The sequence below is a fragment of the Puma concolor genome, chromosome D4 (assembly GCF_028749965.1).
Source record: "Puma concolor isolate L17-30 chromosome D4, mPumCon1.1.hap2, whole genome shotgun sequence".
Taxonomy (NCBI): Eukaryota; Metazoa; Chordata; class Mammalia; order Carnivora; family Felidae; genus Puma; species Puma concolor.
In genome coordinates this window covers 30,214,898-30,239,153 of record NC_141679.1, presented here as the reverse complement: position 1 = coordinate 30,239,153, position 24,256 = coordinate 30,214,898, and the positions used below count along the sequence as shown (strand labels likewise).

General features: G+C 37.0%; 1 protein-coding gene across 6 annotated transcripts in view; it reads right to left on the bottom strand.

Moving 5' to 3' along the window:
- The window catches only part of ERCC6L2 (ERCC excision repair 6 like 2), a 141,931-nt gene that overhangs the window by 91,988 nt on the left and 25,687 nt on the right, over nt 1–24,256 (bottom strand). For all 6 annotated transcript variants that reach the window (XM_086685175.1, XM_086685174.1, XM_086685173.1 and 3 more), the window contains exon 3: nt 4,986–5,105. In XM_086685175.1, coding sequence (XP_086541301.1) covers nt 4,986–5,105 — 120 coding nt within the window. The remainder of the gene's footprint in view (nt 1–4,985; nt 5,106–24,256) is intronic.

The window sequence follows — 24,256 nt, the reverse complement described above, 5'->3', positions numbered from 1 at the left end:
CAAAGTGAATTTTCCTAAAAAATAGACTTCAAGCCAAACACTGTAACAAGAGACAAAGATCATCAGATTATAATAAAGGGGTCAATTCATTAACAGAATATAACAACTGTAAATATTATATGCAACATCAGAACATCTAACTATATAAAGCAAATAACAGATAGGAAGAGAGAAAATGACAGAAATATAATAATAATATGGGACTTCAACACCCTACTTTCAACAATGGATAGATCATCCAGAGAGAAAATCAGTAAGGTAACATCAGACTTAAACTATACATTACACCAGATTGGACCTAAGAGGCATATACACAACATTTCACCTAAGAGCAGCAGAATATATATTCTTCTCAAGCACATATGGGACTTTCTCCAGGATAGATAATATGTTAGGCCACAAAAGAAGTCTTAAATCATATCAAACGTATTTTCAGACCACAATGGTATGAAAGTAGAAATCAATGACAAGAGGAAAACTAAAAAATCCACAAATGTGAAGATTAAACAGTATGCTCCTGAATAATGAATGGACCAAAGAAATCAAAAGGGAAATAAAAAAATATCAAGACAAATAAAAATTGAAACACATATCAAAACTTTTGGGATGCAGCAAAAGGAGTTCTAAAAAGAAAAACTTTCTACATTAAGAAAAAAGAAAATTCTCAACTAAACAACCTAACTTTACACCTCAAGAAACTATAAAGAGAAAAGAAAATTGAGCCCAAAGTTAGTAGAAGGCAACCACAAAGGTCAGAGTGGAAATGAATGAAATAGAGACTAAAAAAACACTAGAGAAGATCAGTGAAACTAAGAGCTGGTTCTTTGAAAAAAAAAAAACAAAATTAGCAAACCTTTAGCTAGAATAAGAAAAAAGAGAACACTCAAAATTAGAAATGAAAGAAGAGACCTTATCACTGATAACAAAGAAATACAAAGGATCATATAAAATTACACAGGTATATACCACAAAATAGGTAACCCAGAGGAAATGAATACATTCCTTGGAAATACATAACCCAACAAGACTGAATCATGAAGAAAGACAATCTGAACAGATCAATTACTAGTAAAGAAACTGAATCAATAACCAAAAACCTACCAGCATAGAAAAGTCCAGGACCAGATGGCATCACTAGCAAATTCTACCAAATATTTGAGTAAGTAATGTCAATCCTTCTCAACAATCCTAAACTCATTTTTCAAGACTAATGTTATCCTGCTATCAAAGACAAGGATAGCACAAGAAAAGAAAATTATAGATGTAAAAATCCTCAACAAAACATTAAACAAACAGATTTGTCAGTCCATTAAAAGGACCATACACCATGATCAAAGTGGGATTTGTTTCTGAGATGCATTGATAGTTCAAACATAAGAAAATCAATAAATGTGATACATCACATCAACAAAATGAAGGATAAAAATCATATTTCAATAATTGCAAAAAAAAAGCATTTGACAAAATTCAACATCCTTTAATGATAAAAACTCTCAACAAATTGGACACAGAGAATACATACCTTAACAAAATAAAGACCATGTGGGTACCTCGGTGGCTCAGTCATTAAGCATCCAACTTCAGCTCAGGTCATGATCTCACAGTTTGTGATTTCGAATCCTATATCGAGTGAGCCCCAGCCCTGCTTCAGATGAGCTCGAGCCCCACTTTGGGTGAACTCAAGTCCCACTTTGGGTATGAGCTCCAGGTGAGCCCCACTTCCCTCTCTCTCTCTCCCCATCTCTCTCTTCCCCTCACTCACTTCTCTCAAAACAAAACAAAACAAAACAAAACAAAACAAAGCCCATATATGACAAGCCCACAGTTATCATCATGCTCAACAGTGAAAAGCTGAATACTTTTCCTCTTAAGATCAGTAACAAGACAAAGATGCCTCTTCTTTTTTTTTTTTTTACGTAATTTATTGTCAAGTTGGCTAACATAAAGTGTATACAGTATAAAGTATATTCATAAAGTGTATACAGTATAAAGTGTATTCAGTTCTTGGTTTTGGGGGTAGATTCCTGTAATTCATCGCTTACAGATGACACGCAATGCCTATTCTTGCCCAGTTTATTCAACATATTTCTAGAAGTCCTAGCCAGAGCAATTAGGCAAGAAAAATAAACAAAAGGCATTCAAATTGTAAAGAAAGAAGTAAAATGTGTGTTTGCAGATGACATTACACGTAGTAAATCCTAAGATGACAAAAACAAACAACAACAACAACAACAAACAACCACTTAGAACGCAGTAAAATAAGTTCAGTAAATATGCAGGACACAAAATCAATACACAAAAATCACTTGTGTTTCTATACATTAGTAATAAATTACTGAAAAAAAGAAATTAAGAAAACAATGTAAAGAAATAGCAGAGTAATTTATTAAAGGAGAAACAATTATGCCAATCATCTGCTCCAGAGAAGCAGCACTCTGCTTCCCCTACATAAAGTACTGTCTATATTTTTCCAAAGCAGGAGAACATCTTCAAAATTCATAGTGAGTGTTCGGGCTAAGGAAATATCTGAATTTCAAGGTTGAATAAAAAGTCCTATATACTTTAAAACAAAAAGAAAATTTCCTTTCCAAGGAAAAAGTCAATTCAGTATTGAATGCTCATCTATGACAAGGAGTGACAAAAGAAAATAAAATTATTTTGGTCAAGTTTTAAGAGAAAATCCTTAATTTAGAATTCTACACACAGATAAACTATCAATCCAGTATGACAGCAATATAAAAGTACACAAAATTTTTGAAACAAATAATAAAGTTGTTAAACAAGCAAAAAACTGATACAAATGCAAGAAAAAATGAGAAAGCTAAAAGATATAGTGGAAATTTAATCCATTTCTCTCAGGATCTAATTGCTCAAATAGATTTAAAAAAGAAAAGCATTAATTTTAACAATACAATTAACAAGCCTGATCGAAATATTTATAACTATGTGGCCATAATAACAAAGAATGCACAAAACACTAGCAAACATTTAAAATTAAAAAAAATTAATGTTTATTTATTTTTGAAAGAGACAGGGCTTGAGTAGGGGAAGGGCAGAGAGAGAGAGGGAGACACAGAATCTGAAGCAGGCTCCAGGCTCTGAGCTGTCAGCAAAAAGCCCAACACAGGGCTCAAACTCACAGACTGCAAAATCACGATCTGAGCCAAAGTTGGGCACTTGACTGACTGAGCCACCCAGGCACCCCAGCAAACATTTTAAAACAAGTGAAACTACATAATATTCACAGCATTAAAAACACTTGACCATGGATTTAGCCACACACACACACACAAAAAATACCAACCCTATTATCCCAAAAACAAAAGTAGAAAGTAGAAATCAACAATAGAGGCTAAATACTCCCATCATTCTCCATTCCCCAATGATATCTACTTACTTGGAAATTTTACACTTTGCTTTATTTTTTTTAAGTTTATTTATTTATTTTGGGAGAGAGAGAAAAAGTGTGAGTGGGGGAGGGGCAGAGAGCGGGAGAGAGAGAATCCCAAGCAGGCTGTGCACAGGCAAGATCATGACCTGAGCCAAAGTCGGACACTTAACCAACAGAGTCACACAGCTGCCCCTAAACTTTGCATTAAATAGTACTTGAGTAAAACCTATAACTGGAGTCACAGATAATTTAGAAAAGAATACTGAAAGACTACATAGTAAAAACTATGGAATGCAGCCAAAGTAGTACTCAAAAAAACATTTACAGCTTTAATGAAATTTATTAGAATATAAGAAAGATGAAAAATAAATAATTAAGAATTGAACTGAAGGAGATAGAAAAATACCAGTGTATATATATGTGCCTATATAAATATATAAATTTAAATAAATATATATTACAAATACACATTACATATAAATATCTTTAAATACTTAAAGTATTACTTTTCCCTGCTGTTTACTCTGTCTGCTAATTATCACAACTGACATAAGATATTCATAAACTCTGCACTGATATTTAGAATCAAATAACAACTAAAAACAGGACTTGAACTCTAGAAGATTTAAAACACATCAAGAATATGTTTTAAAAAAAGAAATTAAATTTGACATAGGATGTATTTATAATATTAAAAATAATAAAAAATTTAAAGTAATAATAATACCATAAGCCATTACTTCTCAAAATTTTGCACAAAATTGCCCCACTGATAGACAAGAGTAAATTGGTCTTCTCAACAATCTTATGTATATATAAGACGTATGGATGAGACTGTTTTAAAACTTGTGGAAAGTGATTCATTACCATAATATAACAAAGATTTCATAAAATCACTTCATCTTTATTTCTATCCAGTTTCCTGGTGCTGAGAACATAAAAGTCAGACACAAAAGTACACCTTTTACTTTCATTATTTTATTAGAAATATATTATTTTTATGAGTCATATATGAGATATCTATAAACATATATTTATAGAGGAGAAAGCTGATGTACAGCTATGAAGAGCATTCATAGTCACATGGGCAAAGATAAGTTAAGACCTTAATTGTTCTGACTCCAACTTCAATGGTCCTGATATAGGAAGAACTTGTTACATATTTTCAGGATGTAATTACTCTGCTAACAACTTTACCAGTTAACATACCTTTGTTAGCAACATCTACAACTGTCTTCCTTTCATTCTCCCATAAATAAAAAACAGGATAATAGACTTCAATGAACTTTACATACACAACAATGGAAATCTAACAAATTAATGAAAGTAAGTCCTGTAAATCCAGCCAAGGAAAAGACTGAAACCCTCTAAAACAATTTAAGCTAAAATTGTACTTTCCCATTTTGAGAGTCAATCATACTTAATTTGAGGATGAAATTGATAATCCTTCAAGAATTACGCCTATAGAACAAGTATTTTAACAATGTCTTTAGATTCTATGTTTTAAATTTATACTATAATGTGTGATGTTTATAAGTTTCTATATACTTTTCTAATACCAGCTTCAATAGATGTATCCTTCTAAACATCTTACCTTTTTTGCTATAGAAGGGGTTTCCTTTTTCATACTTCTTAGTAAAAACTCTGGCATGTTGTTTTCAATATCCTCACGAGTTCCCTTTTTATGCAAAACTGCAGCCAAAAATGAAATAACCTGGAAGGAAAAAAAAAAAAAACCAACGTTTCAATTACTGGGTAAATGTTTCAAGATGGACAAATTTCATGGCTTACATGATTCTACCCAATTAGTGACAATTTGAGTATGTACAAATAGATTTGTTACAGGGAAAAAAAAAACATGAAATACTAGTATTTGTTTTCTTTATATATATCAACAACTAAATGTACAGTACACAATACCCTTCAATATAGTATAAAAGAATTTTCATGTTGCTGTCTCTTCCACCATAAGTTCTACCTACTTAATGAATTCTTCCTTGATCTCATCAGTCGGGACATTACCTTATTTGTTTCTCTCCATGGAAACTATCTCTTCATATATTCTATTAGAATGAACTATATACAGAAGATGGCGGCGTAGGAGGATGCTGGGCTCACCACGCGTCCTGCTGATCACTTAGATTCCACCTACACCTGCCTAACTAACCCAGAAAACCGCCAGAGGATTAGCAGAACGGAGTCTCCAGAGCCAAGCGCAGACGAGAGGCCCACGGAAGAGGGTAGGAAGGGCAGCGAGGCGGTGCGCACTCCATGGACTGGCGGGAGGGAGCCGGGGCGGAGGGGGGCGGTTCGCCGGCCAAGCAGAGCCCCCGAGTCTGGCTGGCAAAAGCGGAGGGGCCTGACGGACTGAGTTCAGACAGCAAGCGCGACTTAGCGTCTGGGAGGTCATAAGTTAACAGCTCTGCTAGGAAAGCGGGACGGCTGGAGGACAAAGGGAGGGAGAGCTGCTGAGCCCCTGGACGACAGAGCTCAGTTTGGTGGGGAACAAAGGCGCTCGCCAGCGCCATCTCCCCCGCCCATCCCCCAGCCAAAATCCCAAAGAGAACCAGTTCCTACCAGGGAACTTGCTCCCTCCGCGCAAACACCCAACTCTGTGCTTCTGCGGAGCCAAACCTCCGGCAGCGGATCTGACTCCCTCCGGCTGCCACAGGGCCCCTCCTGAAGTGGATCACCTAAGGAGAAGCGAGCTAAGCCTGCCCCTCCTGCCCCTGCGCACCTTGCCTACCCACCCCAGCTAAGACGCCAGATCCCCAGCATCACAAGCCTGGCAGTGTGCAAGTAGCCCAGACGGGCCACGCAACCCCACAGTGAATCCCCCCCCTAGGAGAGGGGAAGAGAAGGCACACACCAGTCTGACTGTGGCCCCAGCGGTGGGCTGGGGGCAGACATCAGGTCGGACTGCGGCCCCGCCCACCAACTCCAGTTATACACCACAGCACAGGGGAAGTGCCCTGGAGGTCCTCACCACGCCAGGGACTATCCAAAATGACCAAGCGGAAGAATTCCCCTCAGAAGAATCTCCAGGAAATAACAACAGCTAATAAGCTGATCAAAAAGGATTTAAATAATATAACAGAAAGTGAATTTAGAATAATAGTCATAAATTAATCGCTGGGCTTGAAAACAGTATAGAGGACAGCAGAGAATCTCTTGCTACAGAGATCAAGGGACTAAGGAACAGTCACGAGGAGCTGAAAAACGCTTTAAACGAAATGCAAAACAAAATGGAAACCACCACGGCTCGGATTGAAGAGGCAGAGGAGAGAATAGGTGAACTAGAAGATACAGTTATGGAAAAAGAGGAAGCTGAGAAAAAGAGAGATAAAAAAATCCAGGAGTATGAGGGGAAAATTAGAGAACTAAGTGATACACTAAAAAGAAATAATATATGCATAATTGGTATCCCAGAGGAGGAAGAGAGAGGGAAAGGTGCTGAAGGGGTACTTGAAGAAATAATAGCTGAGAACTTCCCTGAACTAAGGAAGGAAAAAGGCATTGAAATCCAAGAGGCACAGAGAACTCCCTTCAGACGTAACTTGAATCAATCTTCTGCACGACATATCATAGTGAAACTGGCAAAATACAAGGATAAAGAGAAAATTCTGAAAGCAGCAAGGGGTAAACGTGCCCTCACATATAAAAGGAGACCTATAAGACTCGTGACTGATCTCTCTTTTGAAACTTGGCAGGCCAGAAAGAATTGGCACGAGATTTTCAGTGTGCTAGACAGAAAAAATATGCAGCCGAGAATCCTTTATCCAGCAAGTCTGTCATTTAGAATAGAAGGAGACATAAAGGTCTTCCCAAACAAACAAAAACTGAAGGAATTTGTCACCACTAAACCAGCCCTCCAAGAGATCCTAAGGGGGACCCTGTGAGACAAAGTACCAGAGACATCACTACAAGCATAAAACATACAGACATCACAATGACTCTAAACCCGTATCTTTCTATAACACTGAATGTAAATGGATTAAATGTGCCAACCAAAAGACATAGGGTATCAGAATGGATAAAAAAACAAGACCCATCTATTTGCTGTCTACAAGAGACTCATTTTAGACCTGAGGACACCTTTAGATTGAGAGTGAGGGGATGGAGAACTATTTATCATGCTACTGGAAGCCAAAAGAAAGCTGGAGTAGCCATACTTATATCAGACAAACTAGACTTTAAATTAAAGGCTGTAACAAGAGATGAAGAAGGACATTATATAATAGTGACAGGGTCTATCCATCAGGAAGAGCTAACAATTATAAATGTCTATGCGCCGAATACCGGAGCCCCCAAATATATAAAACAATTACTCATAAACATAAGCAACCTTATTGAGAAGAATGTGGTAATTGCAGGGGACTTTAACACTCCACTTACAGAAATGGATAGATCATCTAGACACACGGTCAATAAAGAAACAAGGGCCCTGAATGAGACATTGGATCAGATGGACTTGACAGATATATTTAGAACTCTGCATCCCAAAGCAACAGAATATACTTTCTTCTCGAGTGCACATGGAACATTCTCCAAGATAGATCATATACTGGGTCACAAAACAGCCCTTCATAAGTTTACAAGAATTGAAATCATACCATGCATACTTTCAGACCACAATGCTATGAAGCTTGAAATCAACCACAGAAAAAAGTCTGGAAAACCTCCAAAAGCATGGAGGTTAAAGAACACCCTACTAAAGAATGAATGGGTCAACCAGGCAATTAGAGAAGAAATTAAAAAATATATGGAAACAAACGAAAATGAAAATACAACAATCTAAATGCTTTGGGGCGCAGCGAAGGCAGTCCTGAGAGGAAAATACATTGCCATCCAGGCCTATCTCAAGAAACAAGAAAAATCCCAAATACAAAATCTAACAGCACACCTAAAGGAAATAGAAGCAGAACAGCAAAGGCAGCCTAAACCCAGCAGAAGAAGAGAAATACTAAAGATCAGAGCAGAAATAAACAATATAGAATCTAAAAAAACTGTAGAGCAGATCAACGAAACCAAGAGTTGGTTTTTTGAAAAAATAAACAAAATTGACACACCTCTAGCCAGGCTTCTCAAAAAGAAAAGGGGGATGACCCAAATAGATAAAATCATGAATGAAAATGGAATTATTACAACCAATCCCTCAGAGATACAAACAATTATCAGGGAATACTATGAAAAATTATATGCCAACAAATTGGACAACCTGGAAGAAATGGACAAATTCCTGAACACCCACACTCTTCCAAAACTCAATCAGGAGGAAATAGAAAGCTTGAACAAGACCCATAACCAGCGAAGAAATTGAATCGGTTATCAAAAATCTCCCAACAAATAAGAGTCCAGGACCAGATGGCTTCCCAGGGGAGTTCTACCAGACGTTTAAAGCAGAGATAATACCTATCCTTCTCAAGCTATTCCAAGAAATAGAAAGGGAAGGAAAACTTCCAGACTCATTCTATGAAGCCAGTATTACTTTGATTCCTAAACCAGAGACCCAGTAAAAAAAAGAGAACTACAGGCCAATATCCCTGATGAATATGGATGCAAAAATTCTCAATAAGATACTAGCAAATCGAATTCAACAGCATATAAAAAGAATTATTCACCATGATCAAGTGGGATTCATTCCTGGGATGCAGGGCTGGTTCAACATTTGCAAATCAATCAACGTGATACATCACATTAATAAAAAAAAAAAAGAGAAGAACCATATGATCCTGTCAATCGATGCAGAAAAGGCCTTTGACAAAATCCAGCACCCTTTCTTAATAAAAACCCTTGAGAAAGTCGGGATAGAAGGAACATACTTAAATCATAAAAGCCATTTATGAAAAGCCCACAGCTAACATCATCCTCAACGGGGAAAAACTGAGAGCTTTTTCCCTGAGATCAGGAACACGACAGGGATGCCCACTCTCACTGCTGTTGTGTAACACAGTGCTGGAAGTTCTAGCATCAGCAATCAGACAACAAAAGGAAATCAAAGGCATCAAAATTGGCAAAGATGAAGTCAAGCTTTCGCTTTTTGCAGATGACATGATACTATACGTGGAAAATCCGATAGACTCCACCAAAAGTCTGCTAGAACTGATACATGCATTCAGCAAAGTTGCAGGATACAAAATCAATGTACAGAAATCAGTTGCATTCTTATACACTAACAATGAAGCAACAGAAAGACAAATAAAGAAACTGATCCCATTCACAATTGCACCAAGAAGCATAAAATACCTAGGAATAAATCTAACCAAAGATGTAAAGGATCTGTATGCTGAAAACTATAGAAAGCTTATGAAGGTAATTGAAGAAGATATAAAGAAATGGAAAGACATTCCCTGCTCATGGATTGGAAGAATAAATATTGTCAAAATGTCAATACTACCCAAAGCTATCTACACATTCAATGCAATCTCAATCAAAATTGCACCAGCATTCTTCTCGAAACTAGAACAAGCAATCCTAAAATTCATATGGAACCACAAAAGGCCCCGAATAGCCAAAGTAATTTTGAAGAAGAAGACCAAAGCGGGAGGCATCACAATCCCAGACTTTAGCCTCTACTACAAAGCTGTAATCATTAAGACAGCATGGTATTGGCACAAAGACAGACACACAGACCAATGGAATAGAATAGAAACCCCAGAACTAGACCCACAAACGTATGGCCAACTCATCTTTGACAAAGCAGGAAAGAACATCCAATGGAAAAAAGACAGTCTCTTTAACAAATGGTGCTGGGAGAACTGGACAGCAACATGCAGAAGGTTGAAACTAGACCACTTTCTCACACCATTCACAAAAATAAACTCAAAATGGATAAAGGACCTGAATGTGAGACAGGAAACCATCAAAACCTTAGAGGAGAAAGCAGGAAAAGACCTCTCTGACCTCAGCCGTAGCAATCTCTTACTCGACACATCCCCAAAGGCAAGGGAATTAAAAGCAAAAGTGAATTACTGGGACCTTATGAAGATAAAATGCTTCTGCACAGCAAAGGAAACAACCAACAAAACTAAAAGGCAACCAACGGAATGGGAAAAGATATTTGCAAATGACATATCGGACAAAGGGCTAGTGTCCAAAATCTATAAAGAGCTCACCAAACTCCACACCCGAAAAGCAAATAACCCAGTGAAGAAATGGGCAGAAAACATGAATAGACACTTCTCTAAAGAAGACATCCGGATGGCCAACAGGCACATGAAAAGATGTTCAGCGTCGCTCCTTATCAGGGAAATACAAATCAAAACCACACTCAGGTATCACCTTACGCCAGTCAGAGTGGCCAAAATGAACAAATCAGGAGACTATAGATGCTGGAGAGGATGTGGAGAAACGGGAACCCTCTTGCACTGTTGGTGGCAATGCAAATTGGTGCAGCCACTCTGGAAAGCAGTGTGGAGGTTCCTCAGAAAATTAAAAATAGACCTACCCTATGACCCAGCAATAGCACTGCTAGGAATTTATCCAAGGGATACAAGAGTACTGATGCATAGGGGCACTTGTACCCCAATGTTTATAGCAGCACTCTCAACAATAGCCAAATTATGGAAAGAGCCTAAATGTCCATCAACTGATGAATGGATAAAGAAATTGTGGTTTATATACACAATGGAATACTACGTGGCAATGAGAAAAAATAAAATATGGCCTTTTGTAGCAACGTGGATGGAACTGGAGAGTGTGATGCTAAGTGAAATAAGCCATACAGAGAAAGACAGATACCATATGGTTTCACTCTTATGTGGATCCTGAGAAACTTAACAGGAACCCATGGGGGAAGGGAAGAAAAAAAAATAAAAGAGGTTAGAGTGGGAGAGAGCCAAAGCATAAGAGACTGTTAAAAACTGAGAACAAACTGAGGATTGATGGGGGGTGGGAGGGAGGGGAGGGTGGGTGATGGGTATTGAGGAGGGCACCTTTTGGGATGAGCACTGGGTGTTGTATGGAAACCAATTTGACAATAAATTTCATATATTAAAAAAAAATAAAAAAAAAATAAAAAGGCTTGAAAAAAAAAAAAAAGAATGAACTATATACACTCTTTTTTCCCTGTAGAAAACAAAGCCCTTAAGGGAGTAATATTTGGCTCATAAAGTTGTGCACTTCTGTTTATCTAATAAGTATAGATGGAATGATAGAATGTTATTTCAGGATAGACTAAGACAATTCACTCATAGACACACCACTTAAATAACAGCTATTCTCCAAATATCAAGTAAGAAAGACAAAGAGACATTATAAAGGAAACATAATCCCCATAATGAAGAGCAAGAAACATTTAATCAACTGGACGTTGGTTCAGATTTTAGCATTAGTTGCCTGGCAGCTGTGTAAACTTGGGCAAGATGGTTAACCTCTTAGAATAACTGTAAAAATACTTGAAAATAGCAAAAATAAATATTTGCAGAGTTGTAGTAAAGATTGGGGGGGAGGGGCACCTGGATGGCTCAGTCAGTTGAGCGTAGGACTTTGTCAGGTCATGATCTCATGATCTCATGGTTCATGAGTTCGAGCCCCACATTGGGCTTGCTGCTGTCAGCCCAGAGCCCGCTTCAGGTCCTCTGTTCCCCCCCTCTCTGTCCCTCCCTTGCTGACATGCGCTCTCTCAAAAATAAAATAAACATTAAAAAAATAAATAAATAAAAATAAAAAATAAAATAAACATTAAAAAAAAAGTTGGGGGAAAGTATTTGAGGTATCCATGTGGGAGAAAAGAATTAATCATTACTTTAGAAAGATAAATTATATAAATATTAAAACCTAAAGAAAAAAATTTCAGAAAATTAGGAAAAAACCCAGAAAGGTGTTTTTAACATGAGTATGATTACCTATAATCTCAATCCCAAATGAAAGAAGAAAAAAATGGTGTAAGTGAAGTAGTTGAAGAGATAAAGGCTGAAAACTTCTAAAAACTGATTTAGAAAACATTAAACCATATATTCTAGATCCACGAAAAACATTAAACCAATAAACAAGTAATAAATAAATAAACAAACAAGCAATCCACAAGTAGGTGTTTCATAGAAAACCTGGCCAAAACTTGAGACAAAAAAAACAAAACAAAACAAGAGAGGGGGACAGGAGTTAAGCTGGCAGAGGCGCAGAGAAACCCTATGCTTGTCCTGTCCCTCCAACATAGCTAGACAGTTATTATATATCATTCTGAATACCCAAGAAGTCAATCAGAGGTCTGAGAGAACAAAATCTGCAAGTCTACAAGTACAAAAGTGACCACCTTCTGGAAGGTAGGAGGTGTGGAGAGTTGATATGGAGGAGACAGCTTCAGGTACAGCAGCAGGGAGGGAGGCCGCTTACGGAGGCTACCACAAAGTATTATAAGCAGCAGAGCACAAAATCTGAAATTTTAGAAGTACGTTATAATGGGGGATGTGCCTGGCTTAAAGGTGCTCAGGTGGTGAAGCTGGGCAGAATCCCAGATGTGACAGTGTGGTCTTAGGATCCCTTGGGTCGCAGGAAGAATGGGTGGCACCAATGTACTGCACTTTTTCTAGGCATAGGAGTGGGGACTCAGGCTGAGGGCAGCAAGCAGGGGTGACAGCTTTTGGCTCTGTTTTGTCATAAACGTTGAAGTACTATAGGGTCATACAACCACTTTCCTCACATAGGCCAGCAAAAGCTCGCTGAGACTCTCCCCCAGAGGAACAGTGTGGGTCTGCACCATGGGATTCCCTAAAATTTGGAGTTTTGAAACTCCTGAGATAAAAACAAAAACAAAACAAAAAAACAACAACCCTCAGACATGGGTGGCAGGGTGAACGCAGGGTTCTGCTGGAAACCAGGTACACAAGGGGGGTGAACGACTGCTCTTCTGTGAGCATTCCCTGAAGGAGGGGGCATGATTTTCAGCTCCAGGGCTAGAGACTGGGGCACCACCATATACATCCCGCCCCTCAGCACTGAAAGCCTTCAGTGAACAAAACAGCGCCACCTGGTGAAGGTCAGAGCCACTTCACCAAGTGCTGTCCCCTTGCGCCCTGAGGCACATTTGTATTGAAACAAGTCAGCCTGAGAATCAGCACAGCTGGCTCCTCCCCCAGAAGACCCGCACTTGTTTGCACCAAGTCTACTGATCATAGAGTGCTACAGAGCTTCAGTTCTAGGGGAAATAGGATCTAGCTTCCTGTTTACTTTTATCCTTTATTTTTTATTATTATTTATTCATTTATTCTCAGTTTTTTCTATTCCTTTTACTTATTTTCATTTTTACTTTTTTTTTTTAAGTTTATTCATTTATTTTGAGGGAGGAGAGCATGTATGAGCAAGGAAGGAACCAAGGTGGGGGAAGAGAGAAAGAGAATATCCCAAGCAGGCTCTGGGCAGAGCCCAATGTGGGGCTCAATCTCACCAACTGTGAGATCATGACCTGAGTGCTTAACTGACTGAGCCACCCCAGGCACCCTGCAGACAAGAATTCTTTACCCAACAAGGCTCTCATGCATAATAAAAGGAGAGATAAAGAGTTTCCCAAACAAACAAAAACTAAAGGAGTTCATGACCACTAAACCAGCCCTGTAAGAAATTTCATGGGGGACTCTGAGTGGAGGGGGAAAAAAAAAGACAAAAAGCAACAACAAAGGCTAGAAAGAACCAGAGGGCATCACCAGAAACACCAACTTAACAGGTAACACAATGGCACTAAGTTCATATCTTTCAATAATCACTCTGAATATAAATGGACTAAATGCTCCGATCAAAAGACACAGGGTATGGATAAAAAATAAAGATCTGACTATATGCTGCCTACAAGAGACTCACTAAAGACCTAAAGACACCTGCAGATAAAAAATGAGGGGAACCATCTATCATGCATGGATGTCAAAAGAAAGCTGGAGTAGCCATACTTACATGAGAAACCAGATTTTAAAATAAAGACTGTAACAAGAGATGAAGAGCATTATATCATAATTAAGGGGTCTATCCACCAAGAAGATCTAACAATTGTAAATATTTATGCCCCCCAAATATTTATGCACCCAAATATATAAATCAATTAATAACACATAAACAAACTCATTGAAAATAATACACTGATAGTAGGAGACTTTAGGATCCCCATTTGTGGAGAGACAAAGGGAAGGGAAGAGAAAGTGAGGTTGCGGAAGCATGGGAGTGTATCTGGACAAGAGAAAAACCTCAGACTGGATGGAGAGGAATCCCATCTCTAACTGTGGGGGCTTTCTCCAGACTGGGGCTGGCTACCCTGTTCCCGCACCTGAGGAAGAGTGGAGCCACCCTGGGCTTGGTGGCTAGGTCAGGGGTACAGTCCAGAGTAGGAGAAAATGACCCCTTCCCTGGAGTGCTGTGGGACAGGACAAAGCCTGCCTGTGTCTGCCACCCCTTGGCTAGGAGGTAACACACTACTTAACAGCAATGGACAGATCATCTAAGCAGAAAACCAACAAGGAAACAACAGCTTTGAATGACACACTGGACCAGATGGAGTTAGCAGATATATTCAGAAGATTTCATCCTAAAGCAGCAGAATACACATCCTTTTTGAGTGCACAAGGAACATTCTCCAGAGCAGACCACATACTGGGTCACAAATCAGCCCTTAAAAAGTACAAGAAGACCAAGATCTTACCATGCATATTTTCAGATCATAATGCTATCAAACTTAGTCAACCACAAATGTGGAAAGCTCTAAAATACATGGAAGTTAAAGAACATCTGACCCAAGAATGAATGAGTTAACCAGTATATTAAAAAAGAAAAAAAATATATACAGAAGCAAATGAAAATGAAAACATGATAGTCCAAACCCTTTTTGATGCAGCAAAGGCATACTGCAATTAAGGCCTATCTTAAGAAGCCATAAAGGTTTCAAATACACGACCTAACCTTGCACGTAAGAGAGCTAGAAAAGGAACAGCAAATAAAGCCTAAAGCCAGCAGAAGAAGGGAAATAATAAAGATTAGAGCAAAAATAAATGATATAGAAACAAACAAAAAACAGAACAGAGCAACAAAACTAAGAGCTGGTTCTTTGAAAGAATAAACTTGATAACCCCAGATCCAGACTTATCAAAAAGAAAAGAGAAAGGACCCAAACAGATAAAATAATGAATGAAAGAGGAGAGATCACAACATCACAGAAATACAAGCAATTATAAGAGAATACTATGAAAAATTATATGTCAACAGACTGGGCAATCTGGAAGAAATGGAAAAATCCCTAGAAACTCACAACTACCAAAACTAAAACAGGAAGAAAACCAGCAAAGAAATTGAATCAGTAATCAAAAACCTCCCAACAAACAAGAGTCCTGGGCTAGATGGCTTCTCAGGGGAATTCTATCACACACTTAAAGAACAGTTAATACCTATTCTTTTCTAACTGTTCCAAAAAATAGAAATGGAAGGAAAACTTCCAAACTCCTTCTATGAAGCCAACATTACCTTAATTCCAAAACCAAAGATCCCTCTGAAAAGGAAAATTACAAGTCAATATCTCTGATGAACATGGATGCAAAAATTCTCAATTACTGCTAGCAAATCAAGGGGCACCTGGATGGCTCAGTCAGTTCAGTGTCTGACTCCTGATTTTGGCTCAGGTCATGATCTCTCGGTTCATGGGATTGAGCTCCATGTCAGGCTCTGCACTGACAGAGCCCCCACATCAGGCTTTGTGCTGACAGTGCGGATCCTGCTTTAGATTCTCTCTCTCCTCTCTGCCCCTGCCCTGCTCTCTCGCTCTCTCTGTCTCTCTCAAAATAAATAAACATAAAACATTTTTTAAGTTAAAAAATTTAAAAAAATACTAGCAAATTGAATTCAACAGTATATTAGAAGAATTATTCACCACGATCAAGTGAGATTTATTACCAGGCTTCAGGGCTGGTTCAATATTCACAAATCAATCAACATGATATACCACATTAATAAAAAAAAAGAATAAAAACTATATGATCCTGTCAACAGATACAGAAAAATCATTTGACGAAATACAGCATCCATTCTTGATGAAAACCCTCATCATACAAAGGATAGATGGAACACACATCAACATCATAAAGACCACAGATGAAAACCCCACAGTCAACATCATCCTCAGTGGGGAAAACTGAGAGTCTTCCCTTCTATGGTCAGGAACAAGACAAGGATGTCTATTCTCACCATTACTATTTAAGATAGTACTGGAAGTCTTAGCCTCAGCAATCTGACAAAAAGAAAGAAAAGCCATCCATATTGACAAGAAAAAAGTCAAACTTTCACTGTTTGCAGATGACATGATATTTTATGTAGAAAACCCCAAAGACTCCAAAAACAAACTGCTAGAACTAATACATGAGTTCAGCAAAGTTGCAGTATATAAAATCAACATGCAGAAATCTGCCGCATATCTATACACAAATAACGAAGCAGCAAAAAAAGAATTCAAGAAATCAATCCCATTTGCAATTGTACCAAAATCAATCAGATATCTAGGAATAAAATTAAAGAGGTAAAAGACCCAAAAACTATAGAACACTTATGAAAGAAATTGAAGAATACACCAGTAAATGAAAAAGCATTCCATGCTCATGGATTGGACAAACAAACTTTGTTAAAATTTCTATAGTACTGAAAGCAATCTACACATTTAATGCAATCCCTATCAAAATACCACCAGCATTTTTCACAGAGCTAGAACAAACAATCTTAAAATTTGTATGGAACCACAAAAGACCCAAATTAGCCAAAGCAACCTTGAAAAAAGAAAAACAAAACTGGAGACATCACAATTGAGGATTTCAAGCTATATTACAAAGCTGCAGTCATCAAGACAGAATGGTACTGGCACAAAACACACAGATCAAGAGAACAGAATAGAAAACCTAGAAATGGACCCACAACTATATGGTCAACTAATCTTCAACAGGAAAGCAGGAAAGAATATCCAATGGAAAAAAGACAGTCTCTTCAAAAAATGGCTTTGGGAAAACTGGATGGCAAACATGTAGAAAAAAGAAACTGGACCACTTTCTTATACCATACACACAAAAAAATCAGAATGGATGAAAGATCCAAACGTGAGACAGGAAACCATGAAACTTCTAGAGGACAACACAGGCAACCACCACTTTGACCTTGGCTGCAGCAACTCCTTACTAGACACATCACCAAAGGCAAGGGAAACAAAAGCAAATATGAACTATCAGGAATTGATCAAGATAAAAGGCTTCTGCACAGCAAAGGAAACAATCAATAAAACTAAAAGGCAGCCTATGGAATGGGAGACGATATTTGCAAACAAGATATCTAATAAACGGTTAGCATCCAAAATCTATAAAGAACTTATCAAACTCAACACCCAAAATACAAACAACCCCATTAAGAAACGGGCAGAAGAAATGAATAGACATTTTTCCAAAGAAGACATCCGGGTGGCTAACAGACAGATGAAAAGATGCTCAACATCACTCATCATCAGGAAAATACAAATCAAAACCACAACAAGATACCACCTCACACCTGTCATAATGACTAAAACTAACAACACAAGAAACAACAGGTGTTGGCAAGGATGCAGAGAAAGGGGAACCTTCTTGCGTTGTTGGTGGGAATGCAAACTTGTGCAACCACTCCAGATAACACTATGGAAACTCCTCAAAAAACTAAAAATAGAACTACCCCATGATCCAGGAAGTACACTATTAGGTATTTATCCAAACAACACAAAGATACAGATTTGAAGGGGTATGAGCACCCCGATGTTTATAGCAGCACTATGAACAAGAGCAAAAGTATAGAGAGAGCCCAAATGTCCATTGACTGATGAATGGATAAAGATATGGTATAAATACGCAATGGAATATTACTCAGCCATCAAAAAGAATGAAATCTTCCCAGTTGCAATGACGTGGATGGAGCTAGAACGTATTATACTAAGCAAAATAAGTCAATAAGAGAAAGACAAATACCATTTGATTTCACTCATATGTGGAATTTAAGAAACAAAACAGATGAACATATGTGAAGGGGGAGTAACAGGAGACAGGGAAACAAACACAAGAGTCACTTAAGAATACAGAACAAACAGGGTTGATGAAGGGAGGAGGGTGGAAGATGGCCTAGATGGGTGATGGGTATTAAGGAGGGCACTGAATGTGATGAGCACTGGGCATTGTACATAAGTGATAAATCACTGAATTCTACTCCTGAAACCAATATTGCATTGTATGTTACCTAAAATTTAAATTTAAAAAAAGGTAGCAAGAGGAAAAACACAATAGATTATCTACCAAAGAAGCAAAAATTGGACAAAGCAGCTGACCTTCCAGAAAAAAAAATGAAAGGCACTGTATGATAGATATTTTCAAAATAGTAAAGAAAATAAAACAACCTATTTTTATACCCAGTGAAGATATCATTCAAGAATAAAGATGAAGATATTTTCAGACAACAAAACCTGAACAAATTTCTAATCAAAAGAGTCACACTAAGGAAAATAACTAAAGGATGTTTTCAGGCACAAGGAAAATTATCCTGTGTAGACATTCAGTGATGCAAGAAAAAATTAAGAGCAACAAAAATGGTAAATACATAGAAAATATAAATATATTTTGATATTATTAAACAAAACTAAAATGTCTTCTTGAAATAAAAGTATTGAAACATATGACAACAAATGTATATGAGTCAGAAAGGGTCCGATGAAGTTATAATATTCTGAGGTACTTATGCTGTCCAGGAGGAAATAATAAATACTAATTTATATTAGATTTTGATTAGTGAAACATGTCTTATAATCTCTAGAAGGAAAACATCAATGTATAAGTACTAACCTATTAAGCGAGAAATAACAGAATAATATGAAATAATCTATTCAAGGGGCACCTGGGTGGCTCAGTTGGTTAGGCATTGACTCTTGATCTTGGTTCAGGTCATGATCTCATGGTTCATGAGCATGGTCATGCTTGGGAGTTTTTCTCTCCCTCCCTCTCTGTCCCACCCATGCTCATGCTCTCTGCCTGTCTTCTAAAATAAATAAATAAACTTAAAAAAAATCTACCCATAAAGGGGCAAAAAAGAGGATGCAAATAAACATAGGTAGAATGCAACAAATAAAAAGCAATAGTAAAATAGTAGGCTTAAATCCAAATATATTGAAAGCACATTACATGGAAGGACTAAGTGTTCCAATTAAAAGACAAAGATTGTCAGATCCATAAAATATATATGCCATTTACACAAAAACATTTAAAACAAGGGATGAAGTTGTAAGTATAAAAATTAAAAAGGACCATGTGAATAAAAACCAAAAGCAAGCTGATACAGCTGTATTAATAGACTCTAAGGCAAAAACATCACTAAATTAAAAGGACACACTTCAAGCTTTGATATTGATTTAAAATTTTAATTCACCTGGAAGATCTAAGAAGTGTAAATTGTTAAAAGAAAAATTTACTGAAACGAGTAGACAAATCCACAAGCACAATGGTAGATTTTGAAATAACTCCGTAAGAACAAACAAAGTAATCAGTAAAGATACAGAATATTTGAGAAAGATGGTTAGCAAATTTGACCTAATGAACATCTGATCAAATACTGTACACAATTGCAAAACACAGTTTCATTTAAAGTACACATTATTCTCTCTCTAAAAAAAATAAATGAATAAAAATAAAAAGAAATGCCTGGGTGGTTCAGTCAGTTAAGCATCTGACTCTTGATTTAGGCTCATGTCATGATTCCAGGGTTATGGGATCGAGCCCCGCATCAAGCTCTGTACTGAGTGTAGAGCCTGCTTAAGATTCTCTCCGTCTCTCTCTCTCTCTCTCCCTCTCTCTCTGTCTCCCTCTGTGCCTCTCCCCTGCTTAAGCTCTCTCTCTAAAAAAAAAAAAATTAAAAGGGACACCTGGGTGGCTCAGTTGGTTGAGCATCTTACTCTTAATCAGCTCAGATCATGATCCCAGGGTTGTGAGATCAAGTCCTGCATCAGGCCCTGCACTGAGCATGGAGCATGCTTAAAATTCTCTCTCTCCCTCTGCTCCTCTACCCCACTTATGCATGCTCTCTCTCTCCCTAAAATTAAAAAAAAAAATTAGAAAAAAATTTAAATTAACCTAAAAAAGCAAAAAACTAAAGAATAAATGAAATATTTACCAAAATATCATACAAGATCATAGAGCAAATATGAATACTCTAACACATTTCAACAGAAATCATATAGAATATGTTATTTGATGCAAGAAACTAGAAATAACAAAGGTATAAGAAGTAAATCCACAAATATTTGTCAAGAAATATACTTCAAAGAAGAAATAAAATTTAAAGTAGAATTTACTTCTAATCTCACAATTGAGATTACATATTAAATTACATATTAATTACATAATAAACTTGCTGAATACACCTAAAATCATGTTTTAGGGACATAAATGTCTATAATAGGAAAAAAAAGAAGCTGTTAATAAGGTATCTAAGAATCTACTTCAAAAATCTATAAAAATGCAGAAAACATAACACACACACACACACACAAAACAATTATGAACACAATAAGTGAAAAAGCATATATTATAAAAAGGATCAACACAGCCAAATGATCATTCCATGAAAGAATTTATTTAAAAAGACCTAGAAAATTAGGGGCGCCTGGGTGGCGCAGTCGGTTAAACGTCCGACTTCAGCCAGGTCACGATCTTGCGGTCTGTGAGTTCGAGCCCCGCGTCGGGCTCTGGGCTGATGGCTCAGAGCCTGGAGCCTGTTTCCGATTCTGTGTCTCCCTCTCTCTCTGCCCCTCCCCCGTTCATGCTCTGTCTCTCTCTGTCCCAAAAATAAATAAACGTTGAAAAAAAAATTAAAAAAAAAAAATAAAAAGACCTAGAAAATTAATAAAGAAGTAAAAACTAAGAGAAGAAGCAAACACACAACACACCACACACACACACACACACACACAGGATATAGTAAATAATGTCATGCCAACAACTGAAAATTTAGAAAAAATGGAGGAACAGAACTTATCAACACTGACACAAGAAAAAAGAGAAAATTTACATATTCATAAAACTATTAAAGAAATATAAATACATAATTATAAAACTTACACAAAGAAAACTAAAGATCAAATGGTTTCACCAATAAAGTCTACCAATCCTTAAGAAAAATGTAATGCCAGTCTTAAACTCTTCCAGGTGTTAGAAAGGAAGAAGTGGTCTCAACTCGTTTTATGAATTGAACATGATTTTGATAAGAAAATATGACAAGAATATTATATGCAGGAGATTTACATGCCAATTTTTCTTACACAGAAGCAAAACTCTTAAAATATTAACAAATGTAACCCAGAAATATAAAAAAGAAATACAGACCAAAACCAAGTTGGACTGATTCTGGGAATGTAAATTTGGTTTAATCTTCAAAATTTAGATATTGGATAGTTATTAGTTAGGTATCTTAGATATTACACTTAGCTTTCCTAACATTAATTTCCTTAAAATAAGAATAGGACAATCTATTTCATTACAAGATAATTACATTTTACATGAAGTGCTACATTATTAACTTTAAGCACATTGTGAAAAGTTGGGAATGGATATTTTTATCACTAGTTCAACCACCAAAAAAATGTAGAAGGTATAGTTAAAAAGCCAATAGAAGAACTGAAATCAAAAAATTTTAATATCTTATCAAACCAAAAGAAAGCATGAATGGAGAAAGAGTAAAACAGAAAACAGAGTTCAAATAAATAACATGATAAAATGGTATGTACAAATACAAACATAATAGAAATTAAATTAAATGTAAATGGACTAAATACTCCAATTAAATATCAAAGATTGCCAGAATGGATAAAGATTGATCTATAAGAAACATGCTTTATTTTTTTTTTAATTTTAATTCCAGTATAGTTAGCATACAGTGTTATATTATTTTCACATGTATAATATACTAATTCAACAAATCTATGTATTATTCAGTGCTCATAATCAAGATGAGTGTATTCTTACTCTCCTTCACCTATCCACCCACCCTCCTCCCCTCTGGTAACCCACCTGTTTGTTCTTTATAGTTAAAAGTCTGTTTTTTGGCTTGTCTTTTTTTCCCTTTGGTTGTTTTCTTAAATTCCACATGAGTGAAATTATATGGTATTTGTCTTTCTCTGACTGACTACTTCACTTAGCATTATACTCTCTATCTCCGTTTGTGTTGTTGCAAATGGCAAGATTTCATTCTTTATGGCTGAATAATATTCCATTGTGTGTGTGTGTGCACGCATGCACACGTGTGTGTACACATCTTCATCCATTCATCTTTTGATGGATGCTTGGGCTGCTTCCATAATTTGGCTATTGTAAATAATGCTGCAATAAACATAAGAGTGTATATATCCTTTTTTTTAATTTTATTTTTTTAATTTACATCAAAATTAGTATATAGTGCAATAATGATTTCAGGAGTAGATTCCTGAATGCCCCTTACCCATTTGGCCCATCCCTCCCCCACAACCCCTCCAGTGACCCTCTGTTCTCCATATTTAAGAGTCTCTTATGTTTTGTCCCCCTCCGTTTTATAGTATTTTGCTTCCCTTCCCTTATGTTCATCTTTTGTGTCTTAAAGTCCTCACATGAGTGAAGTCATATGATATTTGTCTTTCTCTAATTTCGCTTAGCATAATATCCTCCAGTTCCATCCACGTAGTTGCAAATGGCAAGATTTCATTCTTTTTGATTGCTGAGTAATACTCCATTGTATGTATATAGCACCTTTTCTTTATCCATTCATCCATTGATGGACATTTGGGCTCTTTCCATACTTTGGCTATTGTTGATAGGGCTTCTATAAACATTGGGATGCATGTGTCCCTTTGAAACAGCATACCTGTATTCCTTGGATAAATACTTAGTAGTGCAATTGCTGGGTCATAGGGTAGTTCTAGTTTTAATTTTTTGAGGAACCTCCACACTGTTTTCCAGAGTGGCTGCACCAGTTTGCATTCCCACAAGCAGTGCAAAAGAGATCTTCTTTCTCCACATCCTCACCAACATCTGTTGTTGCTTGAGTTGTTAACGTTAGCCATTCTGACAGGTGTGAGGTGATATCCCATTGTGGTTTTGACTTGTATTTCCCTGATGATGAGTGATGTTGAGCATTTTTTTCATGTGTCTGTTGGCCATCTGGATGTCTTCTTTGAAGAAGTGTCTATTCATGTCTTTTACCCATTTCTTCACCAGATTATTTGTTTTTTGGGGTGTTGAGTTTGATAAGTTCTTTATAGATTTTGGATACTAACTCTTTATCTGATATGTCATTTGCAACTATCGTCTCCCATTCCTTCGGTTGCCTTTTAGTTTTGCTGACAGTTTCCTTCACTGTGCAGAACCTTTTTATTTTGAGGAAGTCCCAATAGTTCATTTTTACTTTTGTTTCCCTTGTCTCTGGAGACGTGTTGAGTAAGAAGTGGCTACAGGCAAAGTCAAAGAGGTTTTTGCCTGCTTTCTCCTCAAGGATTTTGATGGCTTCCTGTCTTATGTTGAGGTCTTTCATCCATTTTGAGTTTATTTTTGTGTATGGTGTAACAAAGTGGTCCAGGTTCACTCTTCTGCATGTTGCTGTCCAGTTTTCCCAGTACCACTTGCTGAAGAGATTGTCTTTACTCCATTGGATATTCTTTCCTGCTTTGTCAAAGATTAGTTGGCCATACACTTGTGGGTCCATTTCTGAGTTCTCTATTCTGTTCCATTGATCTGAGTGTCTGTTTTGGTGCCAAGGAGTATATATATCCTTTTGAATTACTGCTTTTGTATTCTTTGGGTAAATACCCAGTAGTACAATAAGTGGATCATAGGGTAGTTCCATTTTTAATTTTTTGAGGAACCTCCATACTGTTTTCCACAG